A 21,624-nucleotide genomic window follows, 5' to 3' on the forward strand; every position below is an offset into this window, starting at 1 on the left:
CTTTTTTTTCCCCTTGCGTCTCAAAAATTGGAGAACAATCAGTGACGGTGCCAGAATAAAGATTTTTTTCTGTATTAACATTTTGGGGCAAGACTAACATGATTCTTTCGGAACTAGCCAAATGTTTACATTTTACTATGGACAGATGAAAAGGAATATTTTTGTCGTGCAAGAATTTTTTTAGCATTAATTCCTTCCAAAGACCCAGCCTCTCATCGTTTGAATCGGAATGTGTAGAGTTTCCAACCTGATCAGTTGGATACTCCAAAAGGACATCTTCATTTTAATTACAATCATTTTTCACACTTCATCAAACTGGCTCTGTAGCCATTTTCATCAGGACCCCGTTTAGGTGAGTAACGAGAGTGTACCAGATGAATTGCTGACTAATAGATAATCAAGTTCATGGACAATATTTATCATGTTAAATCATACTTACTGTAGGATTATCTTGAAAATAGTGCCCCTTTTCAATTTTGGGGTGTAGGTAGGTTAGTTTTGTTATCTTTGGAACGTGTATGAGTATGTGTGTATGTGTGTGTGTGTTCTTCAGCCAGTCAGCAAGTCAGATTTGATGTATGTGCGTGGGCTTGTGCACAGCTAGTCAATACATCCTCATTTCAAGCACTTACAGCTCCACACTAATGTACTCTGATATTCTCCAGGGCGGGCCATCGCCGCCCCCCCCCCCTCCCACCCTCCCCTCCTCACGCTCTTCTTGTCCGTGTTATGTTAAGCGAGCATCTTCGGACACATTGCCCGCCCCAAACCGTCTGCAGCAGACCAAACGGTGTTCTCATCGTGTTATTTTTTTATGTGAGGAAAACGATCATCTATCTGCAAGTTGAATCTCAGATCCATTGTGTTGGTGAGTCAATTCACAGATCATTATTATTTTTAATTTCTCCCCCACTATTTTCAAATTGTTTCTTTGGATTTCAAAGGAAATTGCGACATCAGAGGGAAGCATTGATTCATTCATTTTCCGAACCGCTCGATTCCCATTAGGGTCGCGGGGGGTGCTGGAGCCTATACCAGCCGTCTCTGGGCAGTAAGAACATTTCTGTTGTTTTCGGGACGTTATTCCTGACTGTGGTCGTGTTTTTGTGTTGAAAAGTGAGTGTTTAATTACAGATGTCGTAAGTCGATTGAAAAAGTACAATTTATTCCATTTATATTTATCTCCACCCAGAGCGTACGCAAAGTGCTTTTGCCCACACACACACGACAGTGGCAAAGCAAATTCTGTCCGTGGTCTATTTATGGTTTATGAATGAATGAATACAAATGCAAATTCCATTACGTTTCAATCGCTTTGCTCCATTTAAATCTTACCCGCTATCACGTTCCTCTTAATGCATCTCTCAGTTTTCATGCCGAGTCATCTATTTCCCCCATTTTAAAACAGAAAATGGGAACAAGAAAATCACTTCCCATTATCGTTTACATAATGCTTTTTTGGGTGAAAATAATATATTTTTTTAACTTGTCCTAGGGAATTTGCAGCCCCTACCCCACCCCCATTAATTGTGATCGATTGTATAAGGAAGGCTATGTCCTCAGCACACAATGTGTGCTGCAGTCATGAAGATGTTTTTTTTTTTTAAATACATAAACAAACTCTTTGTTAAGCAGTAGAAGGCAAACATCACATGTCTACTGCTGAGGTGATCTGTGGTCATGGTAACTTCACTGTGTGTGCTTTTGTCCGCATTCCACAAATACAATTCAACTTCTCATACTTTGCTAAGAGCAGAGAAAGTATTTCTCTCCCGTTTTATTTTCATTGAACAGTCTGAAAGTATGACAATGTACACGCAACATAGGAAACTATCGAGTACAGTGTTGTAAACTGGCTCGGCGGTGCAAACTACCAAAAAATCTAAAGAGGATGAGCATCATGGAAAATGGATGTTTGAAGGTCACGTACATGCTGTAAGAGTGTATCCATTAATTTGTACGGGTTCTCTTGATACACTTGTAAAAGCTGAATGTTTAATCAGGATGGTGCATTTGTTCCTAATGAAGTGAGTGTGTACCCACCTTCGCCATTGCTGCTGCCCATCAGGTCTGATTTGAGGCGAGAGGCGGCCTACACCATCGAATGGTGGCCAGTAAGTCGCAAGGCACGTTTAGAGAAATAATCACTTTTTATTAGCTTCATTTACATTTGTTTTTGTTTTTTTTGGGGGGGGGGGGGGGGGGGGGGGTTGGGGCAGGGGAGCGTCACGGTGTTCAACTGGTTAGCATGTCCGCCTCACAGTGTGGAGGTAACGGCCCATGGTCTTCCTGTGTGGAGTTTGCATGTTCTCCCTGTGCCTGAGTGGGTTTCCTGCGGGTGCTCCGATTTCCTCCCACATTCCAATTACATGCAAGACAGGTTAATGGAACGCTCTAAATAGTCCATAATTGAGAATAGGTGTGAGCGCGAATGGTTGTTTGTCTATGTGTGCCCTGTGTTTGGCTGGCAACCAGTTCAGGGTGGACCCCGCCTACTGCCCGAAGACAGCCTGGAGAGGCTCTAGCACACCCCTGACCATTACAAGGATAAGTGGTTTAGAAAATGGATGGATGGATAAATTCATTGCCAACAGAAGGGGTGACAGTGCATGTGGTGGGGGCAGAGTACAGTAGTCAAGAAACTCCACGCAAGCACGGGGAGCACGTGCTCACGCCACATATCAAAGCAGGAGCCCAGATTCAAACCTCAGAACTGTGAGCCGGATTTGTTAACGTTTCAGCCAACTGCCGCCGAATGAAAACATCATCAGTTATTGTTTTATGCATGAATTTGATCCCATCCCCACTTTGCAGGAGACCTCATCACCTATCTGTAATCTCTGTTTAAAATGCACATACCCATATAAACCAGCTTATCATGAATCATCCCTCAACCACCACCTCAACACTTTCATTTGAAAGCTTTTTCCTTTACGATTATTGCAGACATCTGGGTACGGATATGAAGAAGTCCGAAAAGTACGCCTTCTCTCTGGAGGCTGATGACAGGACAGAGGCCGAGAAATGTCGACACAAGTCGCCAAAACAAGATGTTCTAGGGTCTGTTTTAAGTGCGGGCCACGAGGCACCTAAAGCCCCCATGGACACGGACTACCAGGAGGAAATGGAGGACACCAAACCTCAAATACGATTCAATCTCAATTTTAACAAGTGAGACTTTGCTTCCTGTACGTGCATCTAAATTCTTATATCACACTTCACTCATAAACCTCTCGCACACAAAAAAGAACCTGTTACACACGATGAAAAAAACTTGCATGGGTCAAAAGAAAACTCTCTGTGAAATAATTGAAAAAATAATCATACAACAGAAAACCTCACACACACAAAAATCGGATGCAACCTTTCTACTCACCAAGAACCGTAACAAAAAAGCTCTCACAAATACACACACACACAAAAAAATCTAACTGAACAACAACAAAAAAATCACAGTCAACAAATGCCTAATCATCTCACACACATCTCGTCAAAAGCAAAAACTTTCACCCACAAAAAACTTCCCCTCCCAAAAAGAGCCTCACAAATCAAAAACAGTTTCATATCTCACCAAGAAACCTCTCACAGAAACACAAAAAACTCTCTCATAGCACAAATCTGTTGCACTCACTGGAAAAACCTTTCACACACTAATTCTAACAAAAAACCTCCCACATGTTACAACAAGGTCTCCCAATTACCTAAAAAACGTGCCTAGTTAAACGTTTCACACTCAATAAGAACAAAACATGAAACAAAAAAGCTCAAACACAACCAACATTTCGCAAAGAAACATCTCACAAAAACATCAAAACCCACTCACACAACACAAACATCACATGAGGATAAAAAAAACGACACACACATACAGGAATATTCCTCACAAAACAAAAAATACTTCCACACACCAAAAACCTCCTACATACCCACAAAAACGTATCCCACGAAACAAAAACCTCACACGTAATACCTATACTCGCCACCAAAATTCACACCCCACAAAAATCTCTCACACAAAACAATGCCCATTCACCTCTGACGCACAAGAATAACATAAAATTGTCTCTCTAACCCAGAATCATAAAAAAATAGAAACTTACAAACCTGACGTTGCCGTTTCTATTCCAATGTGTTTGATTTGAAGGGAGATCCAAGGTGTGGATCAGGATAACAGCAAGCGAGATAGTCGGACGTTTGACATCGATAGGCTGTTTGAAGCGGCGGCCAGCGGCGATATCAGGAAATTGGACGGCCTATCCCAGTACCTGCACCAAAATATGAAGAAACTCACCGACTCTCTGTGTGCGTGTAACAATTTTTTTTAATGACAGACCACACAAGACTATGAAGAAAATGTGTGTGCGATTGATTGATTGCTTGACACTTACAGATCAGTCGTACGGTAAAACTGCCCTGATGAAGGCCCTCCTGCACCTCCGAGACGGCGAGAATCCAACCGTTGACTTATTATTGGACATCTCAGAGAGGACGGGCGACCTGAAAGAGTTTGTCAACGCAGCTTACACCGAACGTTACTATAAAGGTAAGTTCGGAGTTAAATAAGGGCAGCTGGACGCCATCTTTGGGTAAAAGGGGGACAACACCCTGGACTGGTTGCCATGTCACTTGGCACATACAGAGACAGACAGTCGTTCACATGCATATTTACACAATCACTGAGTGGGAACTGAGCCAATGCTGCCTGCGACAAAGTTAGTGTCGCACCTGGGGTCGGCATGCGGCTCTTTAGCGACATCTAGTGGCTCCCTGGAGCTTTATAAAAATGTGTGAAAATGGAAAAAACGTTTGATAGAAGGCTAATATAGATATACACCATCAGCGACTGGAAACCAACTACAACCACAATCTTAAAACTCATACAAAGTTGTTCATTCGTTTCGATATGAACAAACAGGGCAGACGGCATTGCACATCGCAATTGAGCGGAGGAGTCTGAGCTACGTCAAGCTTCTGCTCAGCAAAGGAGCGGACGTCCATGCCAAAGCCTCTGGGAAATTCTTTCAGCCACATGAAGGCCCCAATTTCTACTTTGGTGAGTTCACAAGAGAATTGTCATGCTAACTGTAGCCTGTAGCATCCATTTGTAACACTTATTTCCAACCCCTTCCCAGTTCATCCTTTTGTCAACATAGCCCAAGAATGATAGCACAATTTTCTTTTCGGTCTCCAGGTGAGCTCCCTCTGTCCCTGGCAGCGTGCACGAACCAGCCAGACATGGTGGAGTACCTCTTGGACAACGAGTTCCAGCAGGCCTATGCGAACGCACCCGACTCTCACGGCAACACGGTGCTACACGCCCTGGTGGTGGTGGCTGACAACACTAAGGACAACACGGAGTTATTCATCACCAGCATGTACGACCACATCCTGACTATCACGGCGCGGCTGAGGCCCAAACTCAACTTGGAAGAGATTGAAAACAACAACGGCCTGACGCCTCTCAAGCTGGCTGCCAAGACTGGAAAAAGTGGGGTAAGGCTTGAAAGCCACGATATTAATTGCGCGACAAAACATGATTGAGTGTATAATTTTGTAGATATGAATTTCATTTACACATTTCTAAATTGAAAATAATTGTATTTTATAAAAATAAATGGCATCGTAATTATCGGTCAACATCCAGATATTGTAAAAAATAAAATAAATGCGAATGACTGGATAAACAAAAAAAATACGGTATTTTGCCGGTAGTAGGAATAATTCAATAAAATACTATAATCAGTAATAAAAATAAATAAAAAGTAATTAATGAGATACAAATGTACAGAATTGTATTGAGAATGATAAATGCAGCAACATACTGTCGAAAGTTACAGTATTGAACTACGTTCCTCTTTTGCAGCTTTTTGCACACATCCTGCAGCGCGAATTCCAGGAGAGGCACACCAAACATTTGTCTCGTAAATTCACCGAGTGGGTTTACGGGCCGGTCCAGAGCTCCTTGTACGACTTGGCCTCAGTGGACTCGGCGGACAACAAGTCAGCCCTGGAAATACTCGTCTATGGCAGTGACATCCCTGTGAGTCCCCGTGAATCCGTCTCACATGAGTCTAGATTGCCGTTAAATGTTTTGTGTCTGCTCCCAGAACCGCCATGAGATGCTCCAGACAGAACCTTTGCGCCAACTGCTGGAAGACAAGTGGAAGAGGTTTGCGGGCCGAATATTTTGTCTCAACTTTCTGGTCTACTTTGGGTACCTGGTCATCTTCACAGCGGTGGCCTACAACAAGAAGGATGGAAAGGTGGCTGCTGGGGACTGTTGTGGTCTCAATCTTGGTCACCCAACTCCGCTCATGTTAACATTTTTGTTGTCTTCAGACACCGTTCCCCCTGGACCACAGCGCTACAGGTTACCTGTATATTTCAGGACAGATACTAATGATTGTGGCAAACGGCTATTTCTTTTTCATGGGGGTACGTACCATTCCCTCTGTCCAATCTCTTTTGCTTTTATTTTACATATGGCAACTTAGCCATTTATATAATCAAGATTTGATATGTAGTTACAAGATCTGAAGAGGAAACGACCAAAGCTGCAGACCTTGCTGATTGATGGATATTATGATATTCTTTTGTAAGTAACACTGATCCAATGCAGATGGCCCGTGTGATCATTTACGAACGGTCACATTCCATCCATCTATTATCTGCGAGGCTTGACTGACTTTGGCAGGGTGCGTCTTTAGACTGGTTGGCAGCCAATCACAGGTCTGATGCAGTTTCATTCAAACAGTATCTGCACGACAGACTTGTGGAGCATCATGTTTGTTTGGTCGTTAGCAGGTTACTTCCTGGTTCATGGAGGACGACAAACAGATTATGCATTTGACAAAATTCATTGAAACAACGCTCTTGTTTTACATGAGAAAAATTGCATAGCGCACCACCGAGCAGAATTTCACAAAAAAAGCAAATCAGCTCATGGATGGATGGATGTTTTTTTTTTTTTGGATGCTCTAATCCATTCTGTGATCTTTTACAGCTTTTTGCAGGCTGTCCTTTTCCTGACTGCAGCCGGCCTTTATTTATTTGGGAGACAAGAATACCTTGGCTTCCTGGTGCTATGTCTTGCTCTCAGCTGGGTCAACCTGCTCTACTTCGCTAGGGGCAGCAAACACATGGGCATCTACAGCGTCATGATACAGAAAGTACATCAAGCGCGATACCGCAAATTCCCTCTGCAAGCAATTTTGGATCTTTGAGGCGCTAACGGCTTTTTGCCTCCTTGCAGATGATCCTCAGCGATATCCTGCGCTTTCTATTTGTTTATGTCGTCTTTCTCTTTGGATTCTCAGCAGGTAGGTCCATTCCCAATACCCTTCCAGACATTTTCTTTTTAGGAATCAAACCTTTGTTTTGTTGAGCACTTAGGCTTTTTATTCAACTGTAATTTAACTCTGAGCGCCGCTGAAGTGAAATGTTGTCAATGGGAATCACAGTGAGGAGCACCGGTGACGGAAACGGAAACTGACAATCAACTTTTTAAAATCGGAATGAGAGGAGAAATATCTTGGCAAACTCTGTTTTAATTATTAAGCATGCATGCGCCCGCATACACGACTAAATACTACTACTACAGGGTGGCCCACTTAAAAGTAGCCCGGATTTTTTTTTTAATTAAAATATTTTTTTAATTTTTTTCAAAACATGTATTTAATTACGTGAATGTTACAAGTGACCCAAGTCTTTCCAAAACCTGTTTTTATTACTTACAGGTTACAAGAGATGCTGGAAGTGTCCCCCATTGACATCTATACATTTTTGAGCACGGCACAGGATGTTGGCTGATACTGACTGCAGCTCTGCTAAGGTGATGCTTCGGATAGTGTTGGTGATGTTCTGTTTGAGTTCGTTCAGGGTATGAGGATTATTTGCGTACACCTTTTCTTTTAAATTCCCCCATAGATAAAAATCGCATGAGGTCAGGTCCGGAGACCGTGGTGGCCATAACCCCTTGTCACACGTCCCACATGTCACTGGCATCCATTCATGAAGTCTTTACGGAAGAGCGAACTGTGAGCAAGGGGTTATGGCCACCACGGTCTCCGGACCTGACCTCATGCGATTTTTATCTATGGGGGAATTTAAAAGAAAAGGTGTACGCAAATAATCCTCATACCCTGATCGAACTCAAACAGAACATCACCAACACTATCCGAAGCATCACCTTAGCAGAGCTGCAGTCAGTATCAGCCAACATCCTGTGCCGTGCTCAAAAATGTATAGATGTCAATGGGGGACACTTCCAGCATCTCTTGTAACCTGTAAGTAATAAAAACAGGTTTTGGAAAGACTTGGGTCACTTGTAACATTCACGTAATTAAATACATGTTTTGAAAAAAATTAAAAAAATATTTTAATTTAAAAAAAAATCCGGGCTACTTTTAAGTGGGCCACCCTGTAGAACTAAATACAGTGCAAATCGTTTGTAAAGTTTGTCAAATTCTAACTATGGGGAATATTTAAAATACATTATTTTGCCATCAAAAGAACAATTTCCTTGTTGTTATCTCAGAGAAGAAAAGGACTCTTCAGATGTTTGAGGCCGTTATTAAAGCAGAAACGATTAGCATAAAACTTTGTCTACCTTTTTGACAAATTGCATGTTTTCGGCATTTTTGGGTCCAAAAAATCATTTGGGTGAAACTCAACCATGTTCTACAGCTGATTACAAAAAAAATGGAATAAATTTGTAATAGATTCTATTCTTACATTTGGAAGTTTGTGTTTACATAAACTAAAACATTCTGTGAGCCTTGAAAAATCAGTCTGAATGCTCTAAATTTACAAGCATCTCAATAGATAGGTTCTCTAAAAAAATGGCTAGCATTGAAAGAGTAAATATTGGTCATAATTGGAGAGCCAAGTATTTTTTGAGGTCGTGTGTTGACGTTCTATCATGTGCCACAGCCGTGGTCACGCTGCTCATTGAGCCCCCTGTGAGAAACACCACTGATAAGAGGGGCCGCCTCTTCGGACCGCTTCACCCCGACTCAGAGTGCATCAAACCCACCTTCCGAAACATCTCCTACACCACGCTGCAGCTCTTCAAGTTTACCATCGGCATGGGTGACATGGAGTTCACCGAGCACTACCAGTACAAAGAGGTCTTCTACGTCCTGCTCATCTTTTACATCATCCTCACTTACATCCTGCTGCTGAACATGCTCATTGCCCTCATGAACCGCACGGTGGAGAAGATCACCACGGAGAGCGCTAGCATCTGGAAATTACAGGTCGGCCATACCGTACGCGGCCTCAGCAGCTTTGATTTGACAGGTTTTGTTTTGTTTCGTTTTGTCAGAGGGCAATCACCATCCTGGACATGGAGAAAAGGTTGCTGCCGTTTGTGAGGAAGAGACTTCGCTGTGGGGTGGACAAAAATCTGGGCACGCCCTCTGACCAAGACTGCCGCCGCTGTTTCAGGTCAGCTTTTGACTGTGATTTTGACCGCGGTTTCTTTTTTTCTTTCTTTCTTTAGCCCTCTTGCACTTCATGGCGCATAGAGCCAACTATTGCAAACAGTTCTCTCCATCTGGATGTTGTGGGCAAGGTGTTGACCATGTTCCAGGATCACATTGGGCTATTACGTCAAGCCAGCGAGTGCAGGGGGCACCTCTGGGTCATCTCCAGCCAGTTTGCTGGGGTTTGAAGGCCAAGATGGTGCGGGTTGGGTGTTCCTGGGGCAGGCGGATGACATGGATTTAACAGCGGCACCAATTTGCCGATCGAGTTTGAAATCACTGTCCAGTTTAAGGCCCAAGTTTGAGACTGTTGACTTAAGATAAGGAGACAGGGGGCCCAAGTCTACAGGATGGAATGTACAAGGGCCACTGGGACCAAACAATATCACCTCTGTCTTCTTTTCGTTGCATTTCGTTGTCGATGAAAAATGGGCCTGTTACAGCCGGGAGGGTGTGGTCTTGGGTGGAGATTGTGGCGTTGGCATAGGTGAGGACAATGACGATGTCATGGGTGGGGGCTGCCTGGAACCCATCTTCTGGCTCATCACAAAAATTGTCCTTTGTCTCATCTGGGGTGACGCCTATTGGGACTATAGACGACAATAACTGTGATCTTCCCATGTTGGTAGAGGATACGGGCGGAGAGCAGTCTGTTCCTGGTGGGGTGAGGTCCCCAGGACAGTGACAGTTAAAAAAAAAAGAGATCTGTTTAGAAAAAAAAATGACGAGCATGGAACATGATTAATGACTGGCGATCGTTGGTGTTTATATGGGGAAGGTGCGCCCCCTTGTGGAGAAGCACCATGAGATACAAAGCCAATCTAGCAATATGGTTATCTTCAGCCCCCCAATCGTTTACCTAAATCTAATTTTGTTTTACTATTGCTGTATTGTTTGATATTTATTTCATATATTTTAAGCTAAATATCAGGTCGACTTTGGTGTTTTCCATCAGTGTGTAGGTGTGTGTGAGCAACTGGCCTCAATTTGAGATTGAACACCCAACTTCAGAACCGTCAAGAACCGCTAACCACTTGCTCACGATGCTGCCCTCACTTGAGTCACGCGTTAACCTGTTGCAGGCAATGAGGTGTCAATCAATGTTGAATAGGAAAAAGACGCTTGCATCTTGTGACGCTGCAGTCATCTTGAACAACAACTGACCTCTAATTGGAGCATGTTTCCTCCTGTCGTGGCAGAGTGGAGGAAGTCAACTGGAACAAATGGAACATCCACCTGGGCAACGTCCACGAGGAGCCCGGCCACTGGGATCGAAGGAGACAGCTCACGCCAGACGACGCGCCGATTCGGACAAACACAGGTAATAAATAAATACATCAGTGATTCCCAACTAGTGGCACAATTATTTCACTCGATTGACCCAAAAATGAACTTCTAATAGTGTATCCCCCCTCACCCAACTTATCTCTGCCAGTGACATGAATGAAGGGCAATTAAATGCCCTTAAAGTAGATGGCAAAAGGTCCAACTAACGTGTGTATCCATCTGTTGCTATTCATACGACGGAATAGAGTCGCAGGATGAACACCTTTTGTGTTCAAGCATGAAGACCCATATTTCACACCAAGTACATTTGTGAATACTTTTGAGACGTAAGTAAACCTGTTTTTGGGTGACATTTTGTTTCAAAGGTCAAATATATGCCCTAGCTCAATACAAATGAGGAAACACTGACATGATCATGAGTCGTTTCATCCCCTTGATTTTCTTTTTGGTTCCACAGGGAGGAGCTGGAGAGACTTATTTGGAGAGATCAGGCGAGGAGGACCCAAGTCCATAGAGATGAGCAACTTTCCAGTGTGAACACGGGAAACGGACTGAATAGCAAATGCGAGTTGATTTTGAAAGGAAATGTCTGTGAAATAGGAGCTCGTGCTTTAGTAGGCATGCAACAATGCACATAAAGAAAAAAAAAACCCACTTGCATCAGTCTTGGTTTGAGTAGCACGAAAAGGGCCGTTATCAGTAGTGAATCACAAAGGTCCTAATTCCAGCCATGATACAAGTTCTTTTTCATCACAGCCAGGCAAGCTTAATCTCGCACACTCTCGCTTCGACTTCCTGTTGCTATTTGGAGGTGGCGGGCCTGAATCAAACGGTGTGAGATTGCTGCGGCAATTAGTGTGACAAGCATCACATTTGGTGCTCAGAACTGAGTGCGGGTACCTGTCTATTTATGTTATGCCGCTGTTCCTGTTTGCAAAGGAACGCATTGTATAGTCCAAGCATTGTCTCAGACCCATGCAAAAGCATAAATTAGAACTTTATTTTATTATTACAATATTACAAAAAGAGTAGCACAACTCTCACGCGCTTTGCTTGCTTCTTATCTGTCTTCAAATGACAAAAAGATAGGCTATGGACCTTCTTCCTTTTCACAGCAACAGAACGGGGGGTGAGTGGGTGGGTACTTAAATAACAAGCAAATCAAGTATTATAAATAGTAACAACTGCAAAACTGAAGCTTTGAAACTGGGGGGGTTACAGCTCAGTAACTACACATTGCTAAAAACAGTATCATTAACATCATTCCTTCTCTTGCGTCCCATAACAAATGTCTAAGAAATTGCTCAATAGAAAATAAAAAGAAGGGGGAAAAAATTTTTAACCCCCCCCAAAATTTGCTGTGTCTGTGTTTTCTTACCATTTTCCTTCTTATTATTATTTGGGGGTTTTCATTAAAACCATGCTCAAGGAAAGTCCAAGGACCAAACAATTAAGGCTTTTTAGGGGTTTGTAGGTGAACAAAACATGGGCGCAATGGTGACCAAACACACAGAGACACACAACCACATGTGCGCGCGCCCAAACACACACACACACACACACACACACGAGCTGTCAACACTCACACAATCATTAAAGTTTAAATGTTACAGTAGTCTAGTAGATAAGCCAGTGTACAATAAAATAAACAATGCGTTTGCTGTTTCAACGTAAAAAAAAAAGAAGTCTGCTTTGTTTCTGTCCGTGTCATCTTGCAAGTGATCAATTTGGTCTTCACATCACAATCAGTAGCAAACACACTTTTCACTCGGGATTCGACCGCGCGAGGTTCGATCCCACGTGACATTTAGTAACACGTTGTACTCACATCGATTGTATCGCCTTGAACACCGATCAGCTCCACATTCAAGTAATACATTTGTCAGGGTTGACGGAATAATTCTTTGCGAACGAAAATGGCTCCGTTTACGCAGGGCTCAACATAAACGACAACAAAACTTTTGGAAAGGGAGCGTTTTTTTAAACTCCAACTGTCTTCTGAATCGTGATGATGTCAGTTGTTTTTAAATTATTTTCGATTTATTTGGGGGGGGGGTGGCAGGGGGGGGGGTTGTCCAGTGTACTCCATCCACACATAGTAGGAGGAATGTGAATACTGTGTTGTGTTTTCTACCCAATCTGTAAGGAGTGCTCTCATTTTTGCCGAGCGCCGTCTTCGTTTGACTCGGGCCGTCTTTTAGCGCTTATGACCTTTCGGCTCGAAACTTTTCCCAACCTCGCAGCCGAGGCCTTCCCGGCCCGGCGGCAGGGCTTTTGAAAAACACCTGAATTCATTGCAGCATTTGTAGCAGGACAGAGCCCATCGCCATGGCAACGCAAACTCTCCCTGCGGGGGTCCTTGCTTTGTTACAAACAAGCCGATTGCGTTCGTCTGTACGCGACGGGAAGGAATCAAGTTTCAATAGTCCTATTACACAAATAAATATCGACATCTGAAAATAGTAAAAGCTCTGCGTACTTACACACACACACACACACACACACACGTTTCCGGCTGCTGTTTCAAACAAGATTATTACGCACGGAAAAAGTATTTCCCTTGTCTACTTGACAGGTCGGAGTCAGATTTTCTCGCGGCACATCCGACAATAGGTGTTGCCGCTTTTTTTTTCCGGCGAGGAATTATTTGCACTTGAGAAACCCTTGCAATACGCGTCAAGTGGAACTAACACAGGATCTGTCGAGACCCAGGCACACGCATGTACAGTGGAGCAAAAAGCAGGAATGACACACAGCAGAAGTGCGGGGGGGGGAAAAAAATCGGTAACATGATTCCTAAATGGTCCAGGTAGAAGCATTCACAAACCCCAAAACAAAGAGAGAGGAAAAAAAAACAATTGATCACTTGCAAGACTGATCAAAAAAAGAAAAGTACTGTTCTTCATGAATTAAATATATTCGTTTACCCTCTTTAAGATTAGCAGTATTGTCAAGTTATCATGTGTTTTCTTAAGACTAAACAAAAGGGGTGATGGAGGGGGGGGGGGGGTCTGATAACTTGCGGAGACAAGGCCATAGCTTATCTGTACCCTGGATGCTGGATGAGAGCGCTTCTCCCATCCCCGACCTCCGGCCCCACCCTGCTCACAGGGGGCCTGTGCATCTTGCCCATTAACCCGAGATTCTGATCGCGGAAGTAGGGCGTCTGGAAGTCCCCACCCATGTAATCTGTGGTTTGCATCAGATTAGTCTGGGCAGAGGAGGTGGAGGAGCTCGCCGGTAGCCTGTAATGGGGAGCCCCCGGGGGCCCACATTCAAGTGCGGTGCAGCCCCCCGGGCCCGCCCCGTGGAATGGCATGGCTACGTCCTGAGACCCGGAGCTGTCACTGTTGGGTGTGGGAAGGATGCTGCTGTTCCAAATGTGAGACTGGAAGTAGTGACCGTTGGGGTAGTGCGCCACGGGGCCCGTCATGCCATTGTGGTTGACGGGCGGGGACGGGGTGGGCCTCTCCATAGGGGGCTTCAGCATGTACGGCTGCCCCACGCACATCTCTGCGGGGTAGGCCAGTCCCTTCAAGTGGAAGGTGGCTTCTCTGGTAGGCTGCTTGCAGCCATTGGGAATATGGGGCACGTGGGTCAACTGATGCGGATTCCAAGAGCGCATCTTCTGTTGCGGTGTGTTCGCTTGCAGCTGCTGATTGGCTTTCGGGTGCAGATGCTGTTGAGGGTGCTGTTGCTGCTTGAGATCCGTGTGGTTGGAAGGCAAGTGGTTCATGGTCATGCTGGGTAAAGGGTGGGCTCCCGCCTGGATGATGATTTTCTCTTGAGGGCCGTGGATGCAGTTGTGCGGGTGGAAGCCGGCGGCGGCAGCGGCAGCAGCGGAGTTGTTGTGCATGGACACCCTGGAGCAAGCGCTGACGAGCAGGTTGCGACTGATGGGGCTGGGGTTGGCGATCTGGCCCTCGCACATGGAGGCTGATCCGGCACCTTGGGCCCGGGCTTGGCAGAACTGGTTGATCTGGTGCACGATGGTGCTCAGGTCTGGCTGGTGGCCCTGGTGCAGTCCCATGGCCATCGGGAGTGGAATGGTTGAGGTAGAGACGGTCACGTTAGGTGGTGCGTCGCCATCCGGCAGCTCTCTGCTCCCCTGCGGGCCGGGCGGCTGCTGCAGAAGGTGCTGCTGCTGCTGCTGCTGCTGAAGGAGGACGGCGGAGGGGACCTGCGGGTGGCCGAGGGCTTGGTGCTGAGAGACAGTCTGCAGTCTAGGTGCGCCCTGAGAGTGCTGGGCCACAGCGAGAGCACGTCTGAGGCTCTGCTGCTGAGTCAGTGGCATCTGTAGAGTCTGAGGTGCGTCGTGGGGTTGCAGGGCTAAGCTCTGCTGAGGTTGGGGAAGGTTGGGCAGAGTCGGGTGGCGGTGGTTTAAAGTGCTGGTCGAAGTCACTTGGTAAGGGCCTCTCAGGTGGTTCATGATGACTTCGGGGTGCAGGCGCGCTCGGCCGCCGGCGGAATCTTTGAGGATGCCCTTAACGGCGGGCACCTTGACAATGGCCAGGAGGCCAGTCTTGGCGCTGGCCTGAGAGGAAGGGTAAGGACTATAGCGCTGGCCCGATGTGTCCAGTCCGTTGACGGTACGCCGGACGTGATTCCGCTGCGGGACCTTGACGCTGTTGGGGAAGATTTTGATGGTGAGGGGGTTGTTGGCAACTTTTTTAGCATAGGCATCCAATTCTGCAGGGGTTGGGAAAGGAGTGGATCTCATCCTTTGTGTGGTGTCCCCTATAACGGAAAAAAAATAAGAGGGGGGGAAAATATTATTGACTGGAAACACTGTAAGTAGAATTCTTTGGTGGAAAAGATCACAATCTGATGATGGGTCACGAGCCACAACGACAAATCCATCGTGTTCAATCACATAATGCCCATCCCACATCTTAAAGGACATCCCCTTATAATGAGAACCGCCTTGGTACTTTTGGTGTCATCCATACCCGTGTGTTGAACAAACAAAGCAAAAGATGCGGGTGAAAAATTAACCTCATTGGGGCTGAGGTAAAAAGTGGCTATGTGGCAATGACGCTTCCCCCGTGGCTGCATCGGAGAAAAAGATAAACAACGCGACGAGCGCGACATGACAGCAGACGAGTAATCAGACACAGGCTCTGATCTGCGGGGAGACTTTGCTGGCTCCAGCGAGCAGACATTTATTACACCTGCTAAGCATCCGGGCTAAATTTAACCTCTGAAAGTGACAGTGTGAGCAAGATGGTGTTTGTACGTGACGGCGTGAGAAGGCGGCTCACCCATGAGCCCATTTTAAATGGATTCACCAAATAAATGATAATGTAGATGTTTGCTAACATGTTGGAGCCCTGAGCAGACTGTTTTCAATGTCAAAGTGGAGGAAACAAAATGACACAAGCGAGACTTGGTTTTTTTTTTGATGAATCGCATCAATTTCAACATCAACCTGGCCAGTCAATCGTCAGGTTTACATGGGGCCTACCTGAGCTTTTTTGCAATGGTAAGATCTTGTTTTAAAGTACCGTATTGGCCCGAATATAAGATGGTGTTTTTTGCATTGAAATAAGACATTATACCCATTCACGACGCTAGATGGCGCCATATATCATTGACGAGAATGCTAGACTTGACACCCCAGGCCAAAGTCAACCCCTGTCACGAAGAATAAAAATAACATTATAAGGAAGAAGAAAAATAAAAAATAGCGGTAAGAAAGAAGAGAAGAAAATAATAGGAGAGATAACAGAAAATGGAGAAACATAGCGACAATCTGGAGAAAAGTGGGGCAAAGATTGGCCAGGTTAAGGAGAAGTTATGAGGTTATGATTTACATTTCAAAAACCAGAAGCCATTCATTTTCGAATGTGATAGCACTTTAGCTTACATATTTAAATGTTCAGATATTAAGATTTAAATGAGGTAAAATAACATGCTTTTTCTCTCAAATATAGTTATAATCATTTGTTTTCAGATGTACTAATTACAGTATAAATTTTCGGTATAAAAATTAATTTGGTGTTCAAAAAGTCTTTTTTCAAACTGGAGTCTTGAAAAAGAGGGGGTCGCCTTATAATCAGGACCGTCTTATATTCGGGCCAATACCATAATTGTAACTTTTTGTTGTTGTTTTAATCAAGCTATTGCTTTAATTAAGTGGAAAAACAATCACAACTACTCGGCTAAATAGATGACTGAACTCAATCTTTATAAATCATATCATGTTTACGACGATCTGCGTGCCACGCTGCTGTTCTGATTCATGTCGTGGCGCATGTAGCCAGCAGATCAGAAGAGATCACGTCACATGTAAACAGTTACCCAGAGATCTTCAAACAGACAAAAAAAAAATCTCCATGTGGACGCGGCAATTCATCACGCTGGAATGATGCCCGGTCACATCATCTTGGCACACTCTGCAGTGGAAAATTAGGGTAAGTGTTAAGACCAGGATTGAATCGTTCTGAACTGTGCCACGGCAAATTGAACTGAACTGACTTGACGTTTATTACGATTCGACTTGCCCATTCGGTTAAAGTGAAGCAGATAGAGTAGGCAGTTTACACCAAGTTGATGGAGCAGCAAGGTGAAATGTCTCAGTTGCTGGCAGCAACTCGTTCTTTCATATGCTCTTGGCTGTTCCACTCACTCTCAACGTGAGCCGAGTCGGCTGGAGGGCTGAGGCACGGGGCTGAACTCCGGAGCTCGGAACCCTCTGCACCGTCCGGCTAATTAATTCCCCCTTTTATTCGGGTGTGGAAAACAATAGGGAAGAGTGTACATGGGCCTCTGCACATGGGGGCGGTGGGACGCGGGCTGCTGTGTCTTAACTCATTCAGTACCAGCCAATCCTGGACCAAGTCTGAAAAGACGTTTAAAAACGTCTTTGGGAGTGAATGAGTTAAGTGTCGAGCCTGCTGACGGCAGCCTCGTTACTGCCAGGGTCTGGGCCAAGCGGCTAGGATTTGACACCCACCATGACATAGGCCTAACGCGTGTCACTGAATAAATGCCAGCGTCAGCAAACACAAGACAGAAGCCGACACGTGGCGAGGATGGACCTGACTTGTCAACTGCTGCTAATGATAAATGGCCTTTGTGACATCAAAGCTGACTGCAGAAAGGCGAAATGGTACTCACATTATTCAGTGCCGACATACAGAACATACCGGACTCGGCAATAAAACCCAACTTAGACTCGTGAAAAAGCAAACTGTATGCCTCAATGCTGCCACTGTTGTGACAATCTTTTTATATTTTTGTTGCTTAAAATAAAGTGAAAGAAGATTTCAAGCACTGGTGTCTCGAAATATATTTTCCAACCTGAGATGTTTCTCGACAATCGCCCTTGAGTACGACGTGTGACCTAAGGTCTCTGCATACCGTTTCCTCCCACTGGCTTTTACATACGTATCCTCTGTGTCAGACCATCAAGCAAATAGCAGCGTGAGTGATAATGACTTGCCAGGGACAGTCGTCACGGGTGATGAGTCACGGATCTTCGAGTATGACCCGGAGGCCAGACTTCAGAGCCTTCAGTGAAGGAGTCTCATCTTGCCAAGGCCAAAGAAAACAAGACAGCCAAGTCCAAAGTCAAAGACATGCTGGAGAAGTCCCCTTGCTCTCCTTTATTAAAATTCGTCTTAAAACCAATTTCTATTCTTTTATATTAATCAATGCAAATGATTATGTTGTCGTTACCAGTGGTGTACAACAGACAGAGAGCTGTTACAAACGTTTTGAACAATATTCATTCATTCATTCATTCATCTTCCGTACCGCTTGATCCTCACTAGGGTCGCGGGGGGGTGCTGGAGCCCATCCCAGCCGTCTCCGGGCAGTAGGCGGGGGACACCCTGAATCGGTTGCCAGCCAATCGCAGGGCACACATAGACGAACAACCATCCACGCTCACACTCACACCTAGGGACAATTTAGAGTGTTCAATCAGCCTGCCATGCATATTTTTGGAATGTGGGAGGAAACCGGAGCACCCGGAGAAAACCCACGCAGACCCGGGGAGAACATGCAAACTCCACACAGGGAGGCCGGAGCTGGAATCGAACCCGGTACCTCCGCACTGTGAAGCCGACGTGCTAACCACTGGACTACTGGGCCGCCCGTTTTGAACAATAGGGTAGGCTAAATACGTCACAACGTAAGTTGCATACTTTTATTTGTCAAGGCAGGCCTGGTGTCGGTCTTACAAGAAGCGACATAAGACTACATTTCATTTTGTACTTCGTTAGTGCGCAAGATGAGAAACAGTAAGTACGACGCTAAGTTGTATTCTTGAGCTACGTGATGACAATCATACACCACTTTGTATACCGAATTAAAAAAGCTGTTGATTTGGGCTCGGCAGTGTTGCTTCTTAGCATTTCACCCTTCACCTCAAACCTAGATTAAGGGCTTTAAGTATCAAGGGAGGGTTAACTGTGAAGCCGACGTGCTAACCACTGGACTACTGGGCCGCCCGTTTTGAACAATAGGGTAGGCTAAATACGTCACAACGTAAGTTGCATACTTTTATTTGTCAAGGCAGGCCTGGTGTCGGTCTTACAAGAAGCGACATAAGACTACATTTCATTTTGTACTTCGTTAGTGCGCAAGATGAGAAACAGTAAGTACGACGCTAAGTTGTATTCTTGAGCTACGTGATGACAATCATACACCACTTTGTATACCGAATTAAAAAAGCTGTTGATTTGGGCTCGGCAGTGTTGCTTCTTAGCATTTCACCCTTCACCTCAAACCTAGATTAAGGGCTTTAAGTATCAAGGGAGGGTTAACGAGGATATGAGTGAAGTTTGCTGCCGGCTGCTGGTCGCAACAGGCGCATCATCCGAGATCTTCGACGAAGCACCTTTTCCAATGGAGAGCAGGGGAAAGGGCCCAGTTTGGCCACGTGTTAATTACCCCGCTGTTGGCACACAAGTGCACAGTCAGCAGGCTCTAATTAGGGCTTCTTTTATTCAAACCACTGTTTTTATTGAACATGGTTTAAGCGGCGGGGGGCCGGGGCACTCACGCTGCTGTGAATTGCAAATTCCCACTCGGGAGGAGGAAATTGAGTCTGAAGCTTCGGTGTTAAATTAGACCGGTGAATTCAGTCTGCCGCATGTAGTCACCTCCTTCAAAAGCAGCTGAACACAGCATGTCATGCTGACAGGTCCACAGAGTAAGGCATTCAAAAAGGAAAATATCATAAGGAGCTGGAGACAGATGACTGCTTTTGATCTCTGTGAGATGCAAAAAAAATAAAAAAATAAATACATCAAATACAATAAAAAATCTACCCAGCGGCCCCTACCGGGTTCTGTGTTTGTTCTGCTTGGAAGAATGGAGGACCAAGGGCCATTTCCTGGTATTTGAGACATCCTGCCTGCAGGATGAGCCCTTTGCATAGTGACCCCTTTGGATCTCTGGGCACATGATAGACTCCTCGGACAGCCTTTGCCTTTTACAGCCATCATCTGCGAACAGGCACTCCGCAATGATAAGTAGAGCAGCTGCTCTGGCCATGCCGCTGACAGCAACCTGCTAGCTCGTAACTTTTAAACGACTTCTCTTATGCATGGACTCCGCAGTGGCTGAGCGTGGCGAGCCTGGTGGTCTTGGAGCTTTTGGTGAAAATTGAAGGAAAGCGTTACGGAGAGAGATCAGGCCTCCGTGGGACTATAGTACACAGTCCTCAATTGGAAAAAAAACAAAAACAGGAGCTCATTCATTTGCTTTCAAGTGACGACTAACAGTGTGGCAAAGCATGTCTCTTTTCATGGAGACGTTGCCAGGAATGTCAAAGCCCTGTTCCATTTTTTTCTGAGTAAACTGTACAGAGAACACAGACAGGAAGCCGATTAGTCTGCAATGGTATCAAAACACATGGCAACTGATTCCCCATTCGTACCCTAGTCCAACCTGTGATCCGTCACCAAAAGGGATCAGAGATTTGGACAGGAGAAAAAAAAACAAACAAACAGAACTTCATTTTTGCCCTGTGAGTTCAGACGTGTCTTGGAGCATGGAAACAGTCCTACTGATGGCGGCAACCATGGTCACAAGCCTGCCCGAGTGAGGAAACAGACGCTGGCACTTAGCAGACTCCCTCATGCTTGCTGATCTCCCAGGGGGTTGGCTGATTACTGGGATTCTGAAATTACAGTCCTGATGAGCTGGAGCTTTTTGCACAAAAAAAGGCACCATAGAAATGGGTCACGCTGAGTTTTCACTGAAGGGGGTGGGGGTAAGGAGGAGAGGTACTTTTTAGGATTGAACGGCGTACGGCGTGAGCTGTAATCCATGTCTGACAAGTGACTGATTTATGTGAGTGATTTGGAAAAGCATGGTGCGCTACGACAGTCCATTTATGATTGGGCTTAAGAAAGCTTCGGCGGCGGCCATGAAAACACAGGTGTTATTTTGACAGAATGCATTCAGGAAAAGTCCGACACGCATGCCTTTTCACAAAATTAATACTACTTGCTAAATTCTAATGGGCATACAAGCAAACCATGTATCTATTTTGAAAAAAAAAAATCGATGTTTGGCCATCCTCAGTATGTCGGCTTTAAATTACACCACATATCAAATTACTGTCAAAACATGTTTAAAATGAAAGCTACTTTTCCACCCCCCTGTAAATACTCATTGCTGTTCATTCTGAATCCCTAATATCGGTTTAATATCAAAAGACTCGTGGCTGGTGTACTTGAGCGTATTCTCTTCCTAAATCCGGACGCTCGTCAAGACCGAGTGCAATCTTAAGCAATGCGAATTCTTAGCCTTCATGGTCAACTAAAATTTGCGGTCCTAGAAGCCCGTGGTGATATTTTTTTTTCCTTCGCTCAAAACATGAACCAGGCTGAGGAGG

General features: G+C 45.0%; 2 protein-coding genes across 3 annotated transcripts in view; one reads left to right on the top strand and one right to left on the bottom strand.

Annotated features, from left to right (window-relative positions):
• Nucleotides 1-3: 3 nt before the first annotated feature.
• trpv1 (transient receptor potential cation channel, subfamily V, member 1) lies at nucleotides 4-11,393 on the top strand. Of its 2 annotated transcripts, none has more exons than XM_052047825.1 (16): nucleotides 4-352; nucleotides 2,947-3,171; nucleotides 4,145-4,302; nucleotides 4,391-4,543; nucleotides 4,916-5,053; nucleotides 5,192-5,493; nucleotides 5,864-6,040; nucleotides 6,108-6,263; nucleotides 6,340-6,435; nucleotides 6,525-6,595; nucleotides 7,004-7,169; nucleotides 7,253-7,319; nucleotides 8,932-9,257; nucleotides 9,326-9,447; nucleotides 10,685-10,806; nucleotides 11,230-11,393. In XM_052047825.1, the coding sequence occupies exons 2-16, from the start codon at nucleotides 2,963-2,965 to the stop codon at nucleotides 11,307-11,309; spliced, it is 2,343 nt and encodes a 780-aa protein (XP_051903785.1). In that variant the 5' UTR covers nucleotides 4-352; nucleotides 2,947-2,962; the 3' UTR covers nucleotides 11,310-11,393. The 2 variants fall into 2 exon arrangements, with proteins under 2 accessions (XP_051903785.1, XP_051903784.1); XM_052047824.1 differs by lacking the exon at nucleotides 4-352 and adding an exon at nucleotides 390-868.
• A 1,440-nt stretch (nucleotides 11,394-12,833) lies between these two features.
• Nucleotides 12,834-21,624, bottom strand: part of fam222ba (family with sequence similarity 222 member Ba) — a 30,302-nt gene continuing 21,511 nt past the window's right edge. The window contains exon 3 of the mRNA XM_052047846.1: nucleotides 12,834-15,509. Coding sequence (XP_051903806.1) covers nucleotides 13,813-15,509 — 1,697 coding nt within the window. The 3' untranslated portion in view covers nucleotides 12,834-13,812. The remainder of the gene's footprint in view (nucleotides 15,510-21,624) is intronic.

The sequence above is a fragment of the Hippocampus zosterae genome, chromosome 16 (genome assembly GCF_025434085.1).
Source record: "Hippocampus zosterae strain Florida chromosome 16, ASM2543408v3, whole genome shotgun sequence".
NCBI lineage: Eukaryota > Metazoa > Chordata > Actinopteri > Syngnathiformes > Syngnathidae > Hippocampus > Hippocampus zosterae.

What these genes read in the sequence shown, in the direction of transcription:
- trpv1 (XM_052047825.1), top strand. Translation starts at nt 2,963, where the DNA reads ATGAAGAAGTCCGAAAAGTACGCCTTCTCTCTGGAGGCTGATGACAGG. An exon ending in CACCGAACGTTACTATAAAG is followed by an intron (nt 4,544 to 4,915) that starts GTAAGTTCGGAG and finishes ATGAACAAACAG; the next exon opens with GGCAGACGGCATTGCACATC. An exon ending in GACTGCCGCCGCTGTTTCAG is followed by an intron (nt 9,448 to 10,684) that starts GTCAGCTTTTGA and finishes CTGTCGTGGCAG; the next exon opens with AGTGGAGGAAGTCAACTGGA.